Raw genomic sequence first — 17,972 nt, forward strand, 5'->3', positions numbered from 1 at the left:
ATGGAGAGCTTCAGAGAGCCAAAAGCCTAGACATATTTCCAATATCCATTACATTTCAAAGAGGACCAGTTGCATACTTCAAGGGTTCTTGAATCACTGCTGTTTGTGCTTTTAAATTCTAACACAAAGGCAAGACGTGACAAAACTGTTACCGTTTTGCAGATCCTTAATAAAAGCAGATGTTACTTGTACAATGGTTTATAAAATGCTCAGGGTGCAGAACAGAAAGCAACCTAAGAGTGTCAGAGACTTTCAGTTTACCCCTTACAACACTTATCCTTCTGCCCAAAGAATAATGCTAGTTGTATATCCTGTGTGACTTTTGTGATGTATACTGTATTTAAGAATATTAATAGATAAGAACAGAAGAATGGATCTTATTGTGGTGCTGGAGTACTTCACCTAATTTGATTGCTTGGAGAATCCTTGAACATTTGTAATTTATGAATACTGGGAGAGTTTTCCCCACCTCTAGAGTAAATGTCCTTTTTGCTCTAGGAGCCACATTGTCAATAGTAAATCGGCTGGGGGGTCACACTGAAAATACGCACCAGTATCTCCTGTCCCTCCAGAGGCATGTCATATATATTCTGATAGACACAAGTCTCTATTAAGAAAAGCAATTTGAGGGGATGTTGTGACTGATTTAGCAGGAATACCTTAAGTTATTAAACCATAAGGGAATAAACAGTATTGATGTTCACACAATAAATTTTTACTTCAGGATTCATCTGCAGCAAGGCACTAGCCGTATTCATATAATTGTTGGTAGGAGCAGTTGAATGATAATCCTTGTCACCTCCCCTAAAATCCTGAAGGGGGCTACCTGCTACTGAGTTCTCTGGATGGCTCAGTAGACTACACATTATTACTGGAATTCAAGATCTAGTTTGAGATTCAGTCCTAAGAGAAGATGATCCCCTCTACTATTATTTACTTGGTTGTGTGGTTTGAAGACACAGTTTTGGAAAAAATGCAAATGGGACTGAACATTTCTCTATTATCCTCAGAGGCCACTGACCCAGCCATGAGGAGAAACTTCCCCATTGGGCCTCCAACCTTACCACTTCATGTAGCAGGGGAGTCTTACCTTATGATTGGCCCCCTTGTCCCCTGACTCTCAATGGTTGTTGTTGGTTTTTTTTTTATTATTATTATTATTATTTTATTATTATTATTATTATTATTATTATTATTATTCCATCTTGATGAGTTCCTGGGGTAGCCGGTGTTTGGGAAGTACATTTACTATTACTCCACTTTCCTCCTCTTCCCACAATCTCTCCTAGTTTGCGGGTATTTGCTTGAAATACCGTGCCTGGGCACTGGGCTAACTGAGCCTTGAACTGTTAAAGAATGTTCTGCCTGTTCCCCAACACACATTTGCTGAATTTTGTATGTGTAGATTAGGGGTGTGCAAAAAAAAAAAAAATTCGGCCCGATTTGGATTTGGCCGAACCGGGCAGAATCAATTTCGGCCGGCAGAAAGCCTCCCACATGTCAATTTCGGCAGTATGAGCCCATTCAGGAGTCTTTCAGCCAGGCCGATTTCCCAGAAGCCCTGGTCCATGCTTGCTCTTCCCTTTTGCCTCGATGGTGTGTGTCAATTTCACACATGCTGCTGCATGGCTGCATTTTGCCCTGGAGCTTCGCGCGATTTTCCACGCGTCTACTCAATCCTCAAAAAAAAGAAAAAAGGATTGAATAGATGTGGGGGAAATCACGCGAAGCTGTGGGGCAAAATGCGGCTGTGCAGCAGCTTGTGTGAAATTCACACGTACCAACGGGGCAAAAGGGAAGAGCGAGTGTGGAGCAGGGTTTGTGGGAAATTGGTCCCAGTTGAATGTAAATTTCAGCCCTATTATAGCCCATGGGCCATTGAAGTAAATGGTGAAAACATAGGGCATATTCTGGGGGCTGGAAGGGAGGTGGTTTGAGGGAAAGGCTCCAAACTCGCAAGGTAGCTGACGGAGCCTCTCTCCGAGATACCCACCAAGGTTCAAGAACATTGAACCAGGGGGTCCAATTCTATGGGCCCCCAAACAGATTGCCCCCATCCCTGCCATTGTTCTCTATAGTGGGGGGAAAAGTTACTTTTCCCCCACCATAGATGAACCAAATGCACATGCCTAGTGTAGATTTCTTAAGTTCATGTTATTTAAGCGAATGGAATGAACACCTAGTTGCTGGGGTGTGTGTGTGTGTGATGATTGCACATACTCCACTATATAACATAAAATGTCTGCCATAAAATTATATTCTTGAATCTTTGACTGCAGAAAGCCTTGCGACCTGACATGGGCTACAATACTTTAGCCAACTTTCGAATAGAGAAGAAGATTGGCCGTGGACAATTCAGTGAAGTTTACAGAGCCACATGCTTGCTGGATGGTGTGCCAGTAGCCTTAAAAAAAGTGCAGGTAAGGATCTGTAGAGTGATACATATGAAAAATTCAGCTACTGGTTTTGTTGGGTTATACATAAACAAGGACACTGGGATGGTGACGAGAAGAACAGTATAGAAACCTGCTATGCTAGACTTCAGTGTCATATTCTACCTTGGTTTTACTGCTCTTTGGTTCTATCATGTTTGCAGCTGCTTTGCAGTCTTTGGTTTGCAGCTGCTTTGTAGGTGGAGCCTTGGTATTCTTCTCTGGTTGTGATTGTTTTTCTATTGCTGAATAGTTCTGTTTTATGTAACTTTATTGGCTTGGAGCCTAAGCAATGTGACCAGTCATGCTAGAGGAAGACAGTTTCCCCACCCTGCTCTTCTCACTGCAGCCTTTTGTACTTTCCAAAATTGTGGTTCTGCAGGTCATTGGACCTAAAGGAACAGTGTGGGGAGCAAACTGTGAGTCTGCCTCAGGTCAACGGAATCTGCAAAAATGGTTCGCTCCTCGTTCACAGACAGGAAAACTGCTGTTGGAGAAGCTGCCACTGTATTGATGGGATGGGACTTTTGGGGCCAAGCCATTGTTTTAAAATATATGACTATTTTTAGGGGGTTTTTTTTGTTGTACCCTGCCTTAAGTGCTTTTAGCTACAAGGGTGGGGTAAATTTTTATAACTAAATGCTACATAGGAAATGAAAACTAAAGAGGCACACAATTTTCTAATGGAAGCGAGACTTGAAAAACCACAGCTGTCTTACTATCATTTATTTATATTATCAGGGAACTAACAAGGTTTTTGTTTTTCCCCCCACTTTTTTTTTAACAATAAATTTTATTAAGAATTTCATGCATACAGAAAAAGAAATACAAACAGTTCCAACAGGAAAGTCCAAATACAAAGCAAGAGTATTGCAAACACCATATTCCTATAACCTTTCAACATTCCAATTTTAATTATATAATAATAACTTGTACTTAACATTACTAAGATTCTCCTAGTCAAATTTATCAATATTGATTTTATCCAACAAAGGATACCAAGCATGAAGTGGGCTCATCAGTTCGCACTCCGTTTGAATTTCAGAGTGAAACGTATTAAAATTTTCTAATAAGAATAAGTCCCACACCTTATGTAGCCAGTGTTGTATACTTGGAGGTTTTGGGTCTTTCCATTGTTTGGCAACAACTATTTTTGCTGCCGTGAGTAAAGTACCCACCAACTTTTTACTAGATAGTGAAAACCCGTCCGCAGACCATAGATTCAATAAAATTAAGGCTGGATCCCACGGTACCTCATAACCAGTTAGCTCTTTGATCTTTCGAATGACAAGTAGCCAAAAATTTTCTATCACCTTGCACTCCCACCAACAGTGATAATAAGTCGCTTTTTCCCCACATTGTTTCCAGCATGAGGGTTTCATTTGAGGAATCATATGTGTCAGTCTGGCTGGGGTAAGATACCATTGAGTAAGAACTTTCATGTTCGCTTCAAAAACATAGAGGGATTTAGAAAGTTTAGTCTGTCTGAGTTTTCCAGATTCGATCCCATTGATCCTCTGAAATCTGTCTATTTAGATCTGTTGACCAGGCTTGTTGGTAGCTTAGTGAAGATTTCAGTAGCGGGGCTTGAAGCATTTTATATATTTTTGCTATTAAACCTTTTTTCTTGTGTTTTAAGTATAGAAGTCTTTCAAAGTCTGTCAAGGGCCTAGCCAGAGAGTGTTTAAAGGCTGAATTTTCTATGAAACCTCTTTTTGGGGGGGCTAGATTCTAAACCAGTTATGCTGGCTGTACTGATGCCTAGGGATTAGAACAATGCTGTTGCACCAAATCAGCCTTGTTATAAAACCGTCCAGAGCAGAAAATGTGTAAGACTGGCAATGAATTGCAGTATCTTTTTTTAAAGAAAAAACACACCCTCAAAGCACTAGAGAAACACCTTAGCCTTCTTTCAATAGAACCAGCCTATAGACTTGTGCAGGAAACCACCTACTCACCATATTGCTCAAATTATTTCAGGAGGCCGCTGTATTTGTTATGAACAGCCCCCCCCCCCCCCGCTACTATTTGCAGTGGTCAAAATGGAAGTGACGTACTCCAAAATAATCTCAGTGGCAACCTTTGCACAGTGAAATCGTCAAGCCCATCCTACTCTGTCACGTGTCATTCCAAGGCCATCACTATTTTTGTAGTCTTCTACACAAACCACAGTATGGAACCTTTCAAAGCTTTGATTAGGGAACCAGCCACTCTTCCTGCTTCATTTGGATAGGAAGGGATGTCCCTCCATGCCTGCTTCAAAGTGCAGGCAAGCCTTTCCGTGCTCAGTGCATGTCAGGTGCCTTAGGAAATTAGTGACAAAGGGACCTTCTCTGGGTTTTGTTACTTCTTGAGCTCTTTTCCTTTTTCTGCCTTGTTAGGTTTCATTCTTTTGCTACTGTTTAATAAATACATAGTAATGTAACTTCATTTTCCTTTCTCTGGATTATTTTCCTCTCTCCATTCCATGTGTTTTTAGTTCATCAGATGATTTTTTCAAGAAGAACAGACCAACCCTACATAATTTTGTTTCAGTCAGTCATCTCCCTTTTGTTACGTTGCCTTCGGGGATCCATCCTGTTACTTAGCAAGACACTTGGGTAGCTTGTGGTACTGATGCTCTGTGCAGCATATTATGGTGGTATTCTGGTAGATGGGGTTTTGGACCCCATCCGATCTGAAGCATTTTTTGGCTAGTGCCTTCTGGATCAGTTATGCTCAGTTAAGCAAAAATATAGGATTAAACCCTGTCATTTATTTTTACAAAGGTTGTTCAAATCAAATTATTTACTCATCAGCAAACTTTCTGTCTGGAAGTCTATGAAGGATTAAAATGTTGCTTAAATTCTCCCAACTTGCTTGCATGTTGCAAAGTATCTTTTTTAAAAAAAAACAAAGCTGTCAGACAAATCTAAGTTATAAGCTCTTTTGTTGCATTGTAAGTGGGGTAGGGTATCATTAAATCACAGCATAAATTGTCAAAAGGGGCACAGCTAAGTAAAGCTTGCTGTTCTTTACTAAACTTTTTTTAAACTTAAGAATGTAATAGGATATATAATTGCCCAGCAAGTAAGTTTTTGTTTTTGGTGTTGAACTCTGTAATTCTTAGCCAGCCTCATCTATTCAGGTATTAAGAAGGCTGAAACGCTTCACCAAAATTCTGCCCACTAATTCCATAGCATTTTGTGCCTTATACAGTTCCATGTTTTGTCTTTCTCATTTCAGCTCTTAATACCTCGTGTTAGGGGATCATAAAAGGATTCCTTTGATCTAGCACATGAATTAATTATTCATTGTTCGTTGTCAGTGAATTGCCTCTTGAGGATTAAATTAGAACTAATTAATCTTAAAGAAGAATTTCTAGTTTTATACTGTTGAAAACAGTAACTAGCTATTTTGTTAGGCTGGTTGGGTATCTTTCTATTGCTTACATTCCTATAGGTAATTTGCTACCCCACATCAGGATTCAGAAGCATCAAGAACCTAGAATGGAAAATCACAGTAGCAATTCAAAATTCCCATATCCATAACTCAAAACCCATGGATATACATCCTTTACCAAAACTATATATATTCACCTAGGTGTAAATACCCCACATTCCATCCCCCCTTTATCTCTCATCCCAAAGATTCCTTCACTAAATTTAATCCCTCCAATATAAACCATCCCTTCTCCCCAAGGAAAACCCTTACCCATTCTCACACTTGCCACCATCTTCTCATTAACCCAGCTCTTTCCACCAGAAAAGAGAATTTTCTTCCCTAAGTGAAAATGTCCAAAATACAAAAGAAAGAATGTATGTGCCTATGAAAGAGTTCTGAAACTTTTCTTCCCTTTTAAAGTCTTCTAGAACTCTTCTGGGTGGGTGGGTACAGAGGAGATGATTTCTGGCCTCTTTTTCAAGTGTGCATCAGTAAAATTTCAGAGAGTTATGTGAATGTAGTGACTTGCACAAAAATATGCAGACCGTCTTAATTTGTTGTTAGATTTTATGTTCAAAACTCTTGGTAACGTATTGGGCAGTATATTGTCTTGTGCTTTTTCAGTTCCTACAGACTTTCTTGAAAATTCTTAGTATTTTTTAAGGCTTTCCAAGTAGAAAAGTGGTTGTATTTGTATTCAGCTGCAACATGCAGGTGATGAAACAAACAGCATTTACAATGCATCCATAGTTAGTGTACTTTGGATCCTTGTAACAAATAGATATAAGAAATTTTAAAAGGTCTTCTTGATGCCCTCATTAGTATGTGACTAATTGTTTTCAGGAGACTTAGGTGTAGATACTAAGTGGAATGCGCAAGCTTATATTAAGATATGTTGTCAGAGGCTTTTAGGGCCAGAGTTCATTAGTTGTTGTAGATTTTCCGGGCTGTATGGCCGTGGTCTTGGCATTGTAGTACCTGACATTTCACCAGCATCTGTGACTGGCATCCTCAGAGGTATAACACAGAAAGATGGAGTATTCTCTATGTCTGTATTATTGGACTCTTTGTGAGAAAAGTAAAAATTGCATAAAATATTTCAAATTAGAATTGTAGATGACCAAATCAGTAACTAGGAGCACTGCAATTAAAGTATTCTCTAGCATTTGAAGCTCCTTTGTTGGCTGATATTAGTCAAAGAGAACTGATGTGTTTGTCATAAAACTGCAAGTCTGCAATAGTTAGGGATTGCTCAGGGAAATGGTAACACAACCTTATTAATAGTGTGTTAATGGGCTCCTCTATAGTAAACCACAAACAAATAGCAACTTCTATTAAATAGTAATCGGGCCTTTTGGAATTCTCCTCAGGCAATCAGTTTAATCGGTACCAGGTGTGTGTGTTGCTTGGATAAACTTGAAAGGATGTCCGTAAGCATTTAAACTCCTTGAAAAAAGAAGCATGGTCTCTCTCTCTCTCCCTGTACAATTTTAATACTATGCATTTCCCCACTGGTAAAATCTTCATCTGCAGATTGAAGAAAACTTTAGTATAGATAAAATGGAACCTGACCAAACACAGAGGCTGCAATTAGACATCTTGATAAGCAGTTTGATGAAATTCCGGTTAGTTGTTACATCTGAATTCAGTCATCTAACAAACTGGACTTTAGTTGCTGTAGATTTTCCAGGTTGTGTGGCCATGGTCTTGGCATTGTAGAACCTGACGTTTCTCCAGTAACTGTGACTGACATCCTCAGAGGTATAATACAGAAAGATGGAGTACTCTCTGTGTCAAGGTGAGAAGAAAAATGCAGTCTGGTTTAAAGGGACCACCCAAAAGAGCCCCAGCTGAGTTGCCTCTCAGTTGTTTTTTGCGGCTTTGCTGCTGGTTTTTTCTCTGTTTTTTTTTTTTTAGTTTGGGTCTATTGGACCTGAAAAAATTCAAGATTTCTGAAGAATCTGGACTTCCGGTGGGTGGATTGGCGATGGCGGTCGCTCTCCTCGATGCCCGAGGAGGCGGCTAGCACACCCTCGGCTTGGAGGGGTGCCACCTCAAGTGGCACCCCCACGGAGCCCTTGTGAAGGGTTCCAGGCCAGGGGGCTTTTGAGGTTTAGCCTCTTCAACGGCTCAATGCCAGAGAATAGAGGCTTCTCTCTGCCCCGATGGTCCAGCCAATGGGTGACCTTAGGGTACAAACCAATCTAACCGGGACAAGCGCAGGAGATCGAGCGGAATAGTGTATGAAGAGAGCGGGGTCAAGATATGACCAACAATGAACGTGAGTTCGAAATAAACAGAGTACCCCCCCATGGGAGCAGCGTTTTTTTTCTGAGAGACTTACTTGAGTACCGATAGTGAAACGACGAGTCTTTCGAGTCCTGGCATAGCGGTTTGCAAGTGTAAACAAAGTGGAATATGGCGGCTTCCTGAGGAAAGTTAAAACCGAAACCAGGCAGTCAGAGCCCAAGACCGGAAGAGGGAGCAAACGTCATGAAGTTGCTAGCGGATATGCTGAAGCCGGTAATGGAGCAACTCGGTGGTATTAACCAGCAATTGGCCACACTAAACCAAAACTTCGCTCCGCAGCAGCGCCAGCTGGCAGAAACGGAGAAGAAAGTGGAGCATGCAACTGTGAAAATTACAGAGATGGATACCGCAAATAAGAAGATGAAGAAAAGAGTGGCGGATGTGGAAACAACACAAAAACTTCAGGAAACCCGTTTGTTACAGCTTCAAATAGAAAAAGCTAACATGACTCTCAGATTTCAGGGGGGGGCTGAAATTGAAAAAGAAGATTTAAAGAAGACTCTGGGAGAGATCATCGCTCCAATAACAGGTATATCAGCAGATGAAATAGTAAAAGACATGGAGGCTGTCATATCCCATTTGAAATCCGTCAAAAGAGGAAAGGCTACAAGGAATTGATCTCATTTCTTCAAACTAATGGAATTCAGTACAGGTGGGCGATTCCTGAAGGTGTAATTTTTAAAGTCAACGATAAAACAGAGAAGATTGACTCCATCTTTAAAGCTAAGGAATTTTTGAGACGTCAGCTTGGGCCGGAAGAAGAACTTAAAGATGAAGACTCCAAGTCAAGTGACTCTGCTACTTCGGGAACGGACGAGGACTCTGTGGGGGAAGCAGGTGCAGGAGCGGGAGCAACGAAAACTGTGTATGACTTTAGGGATAGAAAACCGAAGTAAGGGCAGAAGGACTCTGTAAATTGTTCTTTGAAGTAAAGAAGATGCTCAAGAAGTACTCCCACAAAGATTAATTTACTAATATAGAAGATGTGTTAAACAAGAACTTCACAAGTATATTGTATCACTAACAATTAGATTAACATGGAAAGGATCTCCTACTCTTGGGTTTTTAGTTAGTGTGGGTATCTTTCCTTTATCCTTAGATGTAGTCCCCCTTCCTTTATTTTTCATTGTAGTTAATAGTCTTATGAAAAATAATAAAAATACCGTCTTGGGGGTTAAAAAAAAAAGATTTCTGAAAAATCCCAGATCCAAATACTTTACCGGTATTGGGATCCGGGCTTTTTCAGGAATCCTAAAAATGTTTCGGGTCCAATAGACCCAAACCAAAAAATACTGAGGAAAAAAGTGCACACCCCTATCGTGGACTACAGGCTACCTTCTTCCTATACCTACTCTAGAATATTCAGGATCAATACTCATAGTAAATGGGTTTGCAATAATGTATATAGCTTCCTCATATGCAGCAGAAGCAAATGAATAAATTTTAGATGTATAGTACCTGCATTCTTTCAAGTCAAGTTTTCTTCTGAAAAAATCACACATGGCCTGAAGTAAAGGAGGCAGACAGGGAGGAAGTTGGAAGGTTAGATGGGGACCTAAAGCCTGATTAAAAGATGATACAACTGAGGGCAAGGCAAGATATAGGTATTCTGGACAGGCCAAAGTAGCTTCCTTCAACTCAGGCGACTTTGTTGTGGATATGGGCTCAGATCAGAGACTGAATGCACTCACACTGGCACATTCAGAGCCACTTGTCTTCTGACCACACATAGTAACAGAACTCTTCTTTGGAATGTGGCCATTGTCACACAAAATGTCAAGTGATAATGGTATCCTCATAACATTATAAAATTATGAATACTGATGATATCTGGACCTTTTCTGAAACATTTGTTTCCTTTTGTTCTGGGTTTTCATAAATGAGGTTGTATCCTTCTTTTGTCTTCAAATTGAGGTTACATGTACTTACTGGAATATCTGTGCTGAAGGCTATAACATTAACTTAAAAGGCATTTCATTCATCATCCTGAAAAAAAGAGTTTTGTCATAATCCCCCCCCCTCCCATTTTTTCCTATATCTTCAATTTTTTCTGCTGGGAAAAAAAAGCAAGAGAACCCTTTGGGGGTGGGGAATAGTGGAGAAATTCCCCCTTCCTGGGCCTCCAAATCTCTATTCAGGCTGTCCCAAGTATTTGTTTCTTCTTCCCTGGAAACAAATGAAGAGGTTCAGGAGAGGACTATATTTTAATAAATATGGTACAGCTGGGATCACTTAATGCTGTATCACAGTGGTAAGGATGTGAGGCTAGGGTATAGTTATCTATCTTTATTTAACAATCCCAATGACCTAGTGGTCTTGGACAGAACACATTTTACACATGCCACCCTTTTACAGGGTAAAAATTTTCCCTGAAAGTAACATCTGAACACTCCCATTTCCTTAAAAAGTGATCAGGCCCTTGGAAGCTAATCATAAGTACCAAGTCCTGAGGTTTTAAGACCAAGGTGATCTAAGCAGAAGTGGTTTCTTCATTCTGGCTTTCAGATTTGGAGCAACAGCAGGCTGGGATGTTTCTCTTTTGCCAGGCATGTTCTAAGCCTTAAGTCGTAAATGTTTGTTTCTGTGTTTTCCATCAACTCTGGCTTGAATTTCAATATTTCGCCAAAACTGAGTATACAGGGTTAGAACTTCCTCTCCCCCTCTTATTAGTCAGATTTTTTTTTACTCTTAACATTCCATTCATCTTACTTATCTTGCTTTTGTTCTGTTCCGCCTCTTAGCTTCCTGAATAATAACTTGCAGTCTAGCATGTTTGCTTTCTATCATCCTGGCATTAGTAGCACAGGGAGATGAGAGACTTCTAGGGTGTGTTTCTGTTAAAAGAGAAGAAGAGATTGGATTTATATCCTGCCCTTCACTTGGAGTCTCAAAGTCACTTACAGTCTCCTTTCCCTCTCCCTCCTCACAACAGACACCCTGTGAGGTAGGTGGGGCTGAGAGAGCTCTGAGAGAACTGCTCTTTCAAGATCAGCTCTGACAGAACTATGGTTTGCCCAAGGTCATCCAGCAACTGCAAGTGGAGGTGTGGGGAATCAAACCTGGTTCTCCCAGATTACTTAACCACTACACCAAACTGGCTCTTAACCACTGCACCACTTTCCTTAACTGACCTGGCTATTTTCAAGTGGGTAGCTGTGTTGGTGTGAAGCAGCAGGACAAAGTTTGAGTCCACAAAGTTTTATTCAAGATACAGGCTTTTGTGAGCACGTGCACTTCTCCAGATATAATAAAATGTGTGCATGCACATGGAAGCTTATACTTTGAATCAGGGGTTGTTTCGTAGAAAAAGAGCTAGGGGAACTCATTAGCATAACTCATTAGCATATGCCACACCCCCTGACATCACCAGAAGTGTGTCATAAGGCCACACTTCCTGACATCACTGGAAGTGTGTCATAAGGCCACACACACCCGCCTCCAACAGTCCCGGCCGCCATCGCCGGCCTTGCAGTTCCACTGCCGAGCCCCATGAGGGGCCCGCCGGTGGACCTGCAAGGCCGGCGGGAGTGCAAGGAAGCCCCGCGAAGGCCCTCCCTGGCCCCAGCCAGGCAGGGGTGGGGAGAGGCAGGGAGGAAGCAACTTACCCTCTCTCTTCTCCTGCCTCCTCCTGGCTGAATGAGGGCCGGAAGTGGGGTGGCCGGAAGCAGGGGGAGGGGCTTCGTCATGTGCCCCGCCCCCCGTACCTCACCCGGGGGAACTGCGATCCCCCGCAATCCCCCCCAAAATGACCTCTGCTTTGAATAAAAGAAGTGGTGCATGTGCACATGAAAGCTTATACCTTGAATAAAATTCGTTGGTCTTAAAGGGGCCACTGGACTCAAACTTTGTTCTGGCTGGCTGGTTGAAATTATACCCTACCAGTATCTCTCCATTGAGGGCTGTTTTTTTTTTTTTTTTATGAGGACTGAGGATACTTTTCTGTTTGCTTTTCCTCCTCATGGTGTCCAGTACAGGTGTATTTAGGTATTCACAGTTAGTGCTGAAGGTATCTGTTTTGAAGATCAGAAAATGGGGATAGCTGCTCAATAAAGTTTGCTCGTGAACCACTACACTCTATCCAGACTTAAATCATGATCTTCATTATAACCATACTAATTATTATGCATTAAAAATGAACACCATTTTTATACTAGATAGTTGAAATGCACTCATTTTCTGAACTTAAATTCAAGGCATGCGTCAGTCTTAAAGGGTTTTTTTTAAGAGCTACTGTCCTATAGTGGAGATGATCTACAGGTTTCTGGATGAGTCATTGATCTGGGCATGCTTCCTGACATGAGAGGCAAGCCTACAGCAGTGACTCATGTAAAGCATGTAATTCCACTGTGTGTCTGTATTGGAGTGATCGAAAAATACAATTGCAGAAACATGGCAGTCACCCACTTCCAGTTGAGGCTGACTGCAAGAAGGCAAAACTAGAGCTGTGAATTATACAGAGACACAACAAGCGGCTTCCTCTGTAGACGGGAGTGCTGGATCCCCAGGAGCTTTTTTTAATTTTTGGATTTCTTGGGGCACACCTCTCTTGAAGAATTCTAGTGAGCACGGTGTGGAAGTTATCAGTTTACACCATGGATTGCATACTCTTTGGTTTCATTAAAAATGTACTTTCTGCAAGTTTTCTTACAGTTAGTAAAAACTAACCATATATTTTTTCTTCTTTTCCTTAAAAGATATTTGATTTAATGGATGCCAAGGCCCGTGCTGATTGTATCAAAGAAATAGATCTTCTTAAGGTAAATCTTTTGTTAAAGATAATGTAGATTAAAGTGCAATTCAGCATTTTCCTGTTGACGATGGAAACAATTAAGAAATTACTGGTATCCAGTAACAAAACCCTTCCATGCAGGTTATAACATTATTGACTACCAGTCAGTCTGGATTTATTAAACTTTAGAATAATACTGATTTCTTAAATAGTGTATCATCATGCACCTGCAAAACATTATAGGACAACTTGGCAGAAAGAGAACAGTGTTTAGGAAAGTCCTATAGCTGAGCTGCTGTGAAGTACGCTCTCCTTCATAGGTTGAGAGGTAAGCCTTGAATCATCCCCGTAGTTGGAACAAAGAGACTTACACAGATGTGTTGATATAAATAAAGGGCAGCTTTATTAAATGTAACTTTAAGTGAATGAACTGTAACTTGGCAAGGGCCAACTAAAAACATAAGCCAGGGCACAGGGACACACACCGGCCCCTTTCCTGGCCTGAAATGGGCAAGCCACTGAGCCCCTGGTGCAAGCAATGATAGCATGGCCATTGCCAAGTGGCAAGACATGTGAATAACCCCCTGAAAGGAAGCCAGCCACCTCAAGACACAAAACATGAGGGGAGGCTGAATCCAAGGGGCATCATAGGCCATTTGCATTCCCCTCCGAGGTTCCTGCCCACGGATGGTTCCTGCCAAATGTGCCCACCCCCCAATCAGTCTGCCTGCTGGTGCTCACTACCCTAACCAAATCAGCCAATTAAACAAAGAACAAAACTAACTTACAGGGAAACCAGAGGCCTGACCTGCGACCAGTGTGGACTCATCCCAGCCTGACTCAACTTGCCCTGATGCAACACAGCGTCACTGCTCCCCCCATGGGGATGGGAGCTGGAAGTTTTCTTTAATGTGGAAAGACGTGCCAAAACTGTCTGATTAAATTGCGAAGAGAGAGCGCTTCTGGCCGATCTTGGGACCTCCACCCTACCCCAGGCTACCGCTATTCCATGGGCATTCTCAAGGGTTGTGATCCTTTCCAGAATCAAAAACCTCTTCTGTGCCTTATCATCCTCATCTGAGGAGGAACACGCTGCTGAAACTCTCTTAGGGGGTGGCTTGGAGGCTGACTGCTTCCTTTTAACTGGGTCCTTCCCTTTCCCCTTCCCTAACACCATGACCAGAGCAATCTAAAATGGCCACCCACCAAGATGGCTGTCCTCGCCAAAATGCACACAATGCTCAGCAGGTCTCAATCCCTCATAAACAGAAGTAAAAAAGGGGGGGGATAAATGAAGATGCATCGCCAGTCACCGGGTGCCTACCCGAAGGCAGCACCCCCCACCCCTCTTAAACGACCCTCAAAACTCTTGCTCTCAATATGATGATGATAAGTATAAAAGATGATAAAACACGTCTTTGTATCATGCAGAGAAAGAGGGTCCTGTTCATAGGGTTTGGTAGGCTACAACCAGACATGGGACTGCTGAAAAGCCTCCTTGCTGTCTGGTTGAAATGCAAAGACTGCCCAGTAGAGGGGCAGGCAGAGCAAACTAAACCAAACCCACCTAAAATACCCATATGGGCAGGAAATTGTCCGGCCAGTCTCTTCCTCCTTCCATGGAGGTAAAGGTGGCCCTCCATTCTAAAGCAACCACAAGGGTTGCAGCCTGATAGGGCTGTATTAATCTTGTGCTAGCTACCTCGGCTCCAGGAGAATTTTATAGGGATTCTTATTTAACATTATAGTGCTTCTCATGTACAAAATGCTTTTAGTACTTGGTTATAAGTTTGTTTGAGACACAGACTGCCCTTATATAAACTCTTGATTGACTCTAGACCAGAGAACCCCAACCTTTTTGAGCATCTGGGTACCTTTGGTATTCTGATAGAGTGGTATGCTCTACCACAGACTGGCTGCCACAGAAGGCAAGAGCCAACTAAAATGAGGTTATGCATAAATCTTCAGCATTTCAGGCAGACTCTCAGATTAACAGGGTGCACTTTTTAAATGAATATATTGTTTAAAAATATTTTCTTGCATACACGTAGCTTCAGTCACACAGTATCAATACTTGTGTTGCAGAAGTAGCTGGCAAAGCAATTAAAAAATATATATACACAGCCAAACAGGAACTCTGCTGGGCAAACATCCTATCTTGCCCTGCCCACTTTCCAAAAACACTTAGCAGGGTCTATTAACACCCCCAGTGGGCACCAAGTTGGGGGACCCATGCTCCAGACTAACAACACTAGGCTCTCTTCTGGAAGTGCATCCATCCTGCACCAGGAACAAGCCATGATACTTCCCTTTTTCATTTGCCTTTGCATTGCCTTGTGAGTCCTTGGCTTGACCTGCTCTGCCTTACTCTCCTGGACCCTCTCTCACCTTGCTGACCTTACTGAATTTGTCCCTGCCTTACCATACCAGCATTTCCCTGGCATTGGCCAGAAACTAGAGTAGCAAGAAACAGCAAAACAACTGTGAGCTGAAATACCCGCAAGTATATTTATTTAAGCTCACAGTTGTTTTGCTGTTTCTTGCTATATTAGACTGTGTGCTGTATTGTTTGTTGCTTGCAGAAACTAGTCACCATCTCTGCCAGGGCCCAGTAATCAGGATGTTCTCAGCACAAAGAGAAACATGGGAGTGTCAGTCAAAAGTTGTATGCTGTACCGTGAAGCTTGATAGGCCCCGATCACATGCAGAGTTTGCTGCGGGAGAGCCATGAATGCCAGGCGGATTATATGGGCGTGATCACACTGCCACATCTGGCAAGTGTGGCGCACCCGTGGCCAACCGGTATCGTCTGGCTGAAGATGCGGACTTTAAAAGTACCTTGGAAACCCCAGTAGTAAATGGTAGCGACGGGCTGCAGACAGACACTCTCTGTCTGATCGCCCCAGCGCGCTCCTCTCAAGTCCCTGCTTCCTATTTGGAGTGCGCTGCAAACAACCGCCCAAGGAAACAACACTGTCGCATCTGATCACGTTGGGGCACGTCAGATTGTGACAGCACTAATAGCCACGCCCCCCCCCCCACGTTATCCAGCCCATGTGACCAGGACCATATATAATTTTTTGAGATAGTTTACGAATTAAGCAAAAGTTACGACCTCTCTGTTTTAGAAGAAAAGCCTAATTTTTAAATTAATTTACTTCACTTACAGTCAATATGGACACTTTGTGCATCTGGCAAAGTTAGCTCTGACTCTTAAAATCTTATGCTGAAATAAATTGAACTTCTGTTTTATTTATTTTATTATTTAAATAATAATAATTATATTGATTCTATTTTTTGCTGTGAGGTTCTAGTGTTAAATGTGGGAGGATACTTAAGATTTATCATCAGATTAAAGCGCTAATATGATTATTCAACTATAAATTGAAGTATCTGTTTATTTGCCTAGCAACTGAATCATCCGAATGTAATTAAATACTACGCCTCATTTATCGAAGACAATGAATTAAATATAGTGCTGGAATTAGCAGATGCTGGTGACCTTTCTAGAATGATCAAGGTAGGGTATTTTTTTTTACCTTAGTAGAGGTTATCAGTTTTTTATTTGGAATATGAACAATGTTTTTAATATTTAATTTATTTGCTTTTTATTACTCAGGATTTAATTAGCATTTGGATCATTACATAGAATGAATTTTAAAAAGAGTTGTGATCTGATTCCCAGTTTGTTGTTGTTGTTGTTCAGTCGCACTGTCGAGTCCGACTCTTCGCGACCCCATGGACCACATCACGCCAGGCCTTCCTGTCTTCCGCTGTCCTCTGAAGTTTGCTCAATTTCATGTCTGTTGCATCGATGACACTGTCTAACCATCTCATCCTTTGCCGTCCCCATCTTCTTTGACCTTCAGTCTTTCCCAGCATCAGGGTCTTCTCCAGGGAGTGCTCCCTTCTCATTTGGTGGCCAAAGTATTTGAGCTTCAGTTTCATTATCTGGCCTTCCAGGGAACAGTCAGGGTTGATTTCTTTTAGGATTGACTGATTTGATCTTCTTTCAGTCCAAGGGACTCTCCAGCACCATAGTTCAAAAGAATCTATTCTTCGGCACTCGGCCTTCCTTATAGTCCAACTCTCGCAGCCATACATGACTACAGGGAATACCATTGCTTTGACCATGCAGACTTTTATTGGCAGGGTGACTCCCAGTTACAAATGTGTAAATTCTATCCAGGCGGTTGCAGGCTGCCAAAGTTACACATTATTTACGCACGCAGTATGTGAGTGCAAGAAAAGGCAGAAAGGAAGGTGAAATCAACCACTGCATTCCAAATCTGGCATTGTGCCACCACAGTATATTCTGTCAGTATTTCCGTTATAAATTTTCCTTTTAAAGAATTTTACTGTTACAATTCAGCTGTAAAAACTAGCTGCAGGTTAAAATTTTGGCGGCAGCAATCTGAACTCAAAAATATGTTTACTGCAGTGTTGTTTAAGAACAGTCTGGGAGCCTTTGAGGACTGCTCCTTGTATTAATGGATTTTGCTAGCTGCAAAGATTTTGCAAGCAGTTCAAGTGACAACAGTGGTAACATAGGGAGGCTTTGGACCAGTGTCTGCACAAGACCATTATTGGAACACTTGGATTAGTACATGCAGTGTTTGTTGATTTGGTACAAAGCCAAAACAGCAGAAATCGCTAACACAAATAAAGAAATACAGATTGACCTTTTGGCATGTGCTGCCAATGTTAACTCAGCTCATTGCCCTTTCTGCAAATTATTTTTAAGGAACTATTTAAAATACTTGCATGTCTCCCAGACAACTAGGATCCAGAGTATCAGGAATCAGCACAGGTTTAGGGACCATCATCATTCGTCTTGTAAGTGCTCGAGTCACTGAATCATCATTGCAACCAATACTGTCCAGCCAACCCATTCCATGCCTTTATCTTGTTTAATCTGTTATTTTTATTTTCTTGTGTTTTTATAGTAATGTAAAACGAACTTAGTAAAGGGAAATACACTTAGATTTCTGTTTCATTTATCGTCCATTCTTAACCCTCCTATGATAATTTGTGATTCCCTTTTTCCTGTAGCCTGTGCTATTTTACCATGGGCGTTT

At 41.6% G+C, this 17,972-nt stretch overlaps 1 protein-coding gene across 1 annotated transcript in view; it reads left to right on the forward strand.

Moving 5' to 3' along the window:
* The window catches only part of NEK7 (NIMA related kinase 7), a 102,169-nt gene that overhangs the window by 43,078 nt on the left and 41,119 nt on the right, over positions 1–17,972 (forward strand). Inside the window, exons 3-5 of the mRNA XM_015416949.1 lie at positions 2,280–2,420; positions 12,860–12,922; positions 16,304–16,414. Of these exons, the coding sequence (XP_015272435.1) occupies positions 2,280–2,420; positions 12,860–12,922; positions 16,304–16,414 (315 nt within the window). The remainder of the gene's footprint in view (positions 1–2,279; positions 2,421–12,859; positions 12,923–16,303; positions 16,415–17,972) is intronic.

The sequence above is a fragment of the Gekko japonicus genome, unplaced genomic scaffold (assembly GCF_001447785.1).
Source record: "Gekko japonicus isolate JY-2015 unplaced genomic scaffold, Gekko_japonicus_V1.1 scaffold467, whole genome shotgun sequence".
Taxonomy (NCBI): domain Eukaryota; kingdom Metazoa; phylum Chordata; class Lepidosauria; order Squamata; family Gekkonidae; genus Gekko; species Gekko japonicus.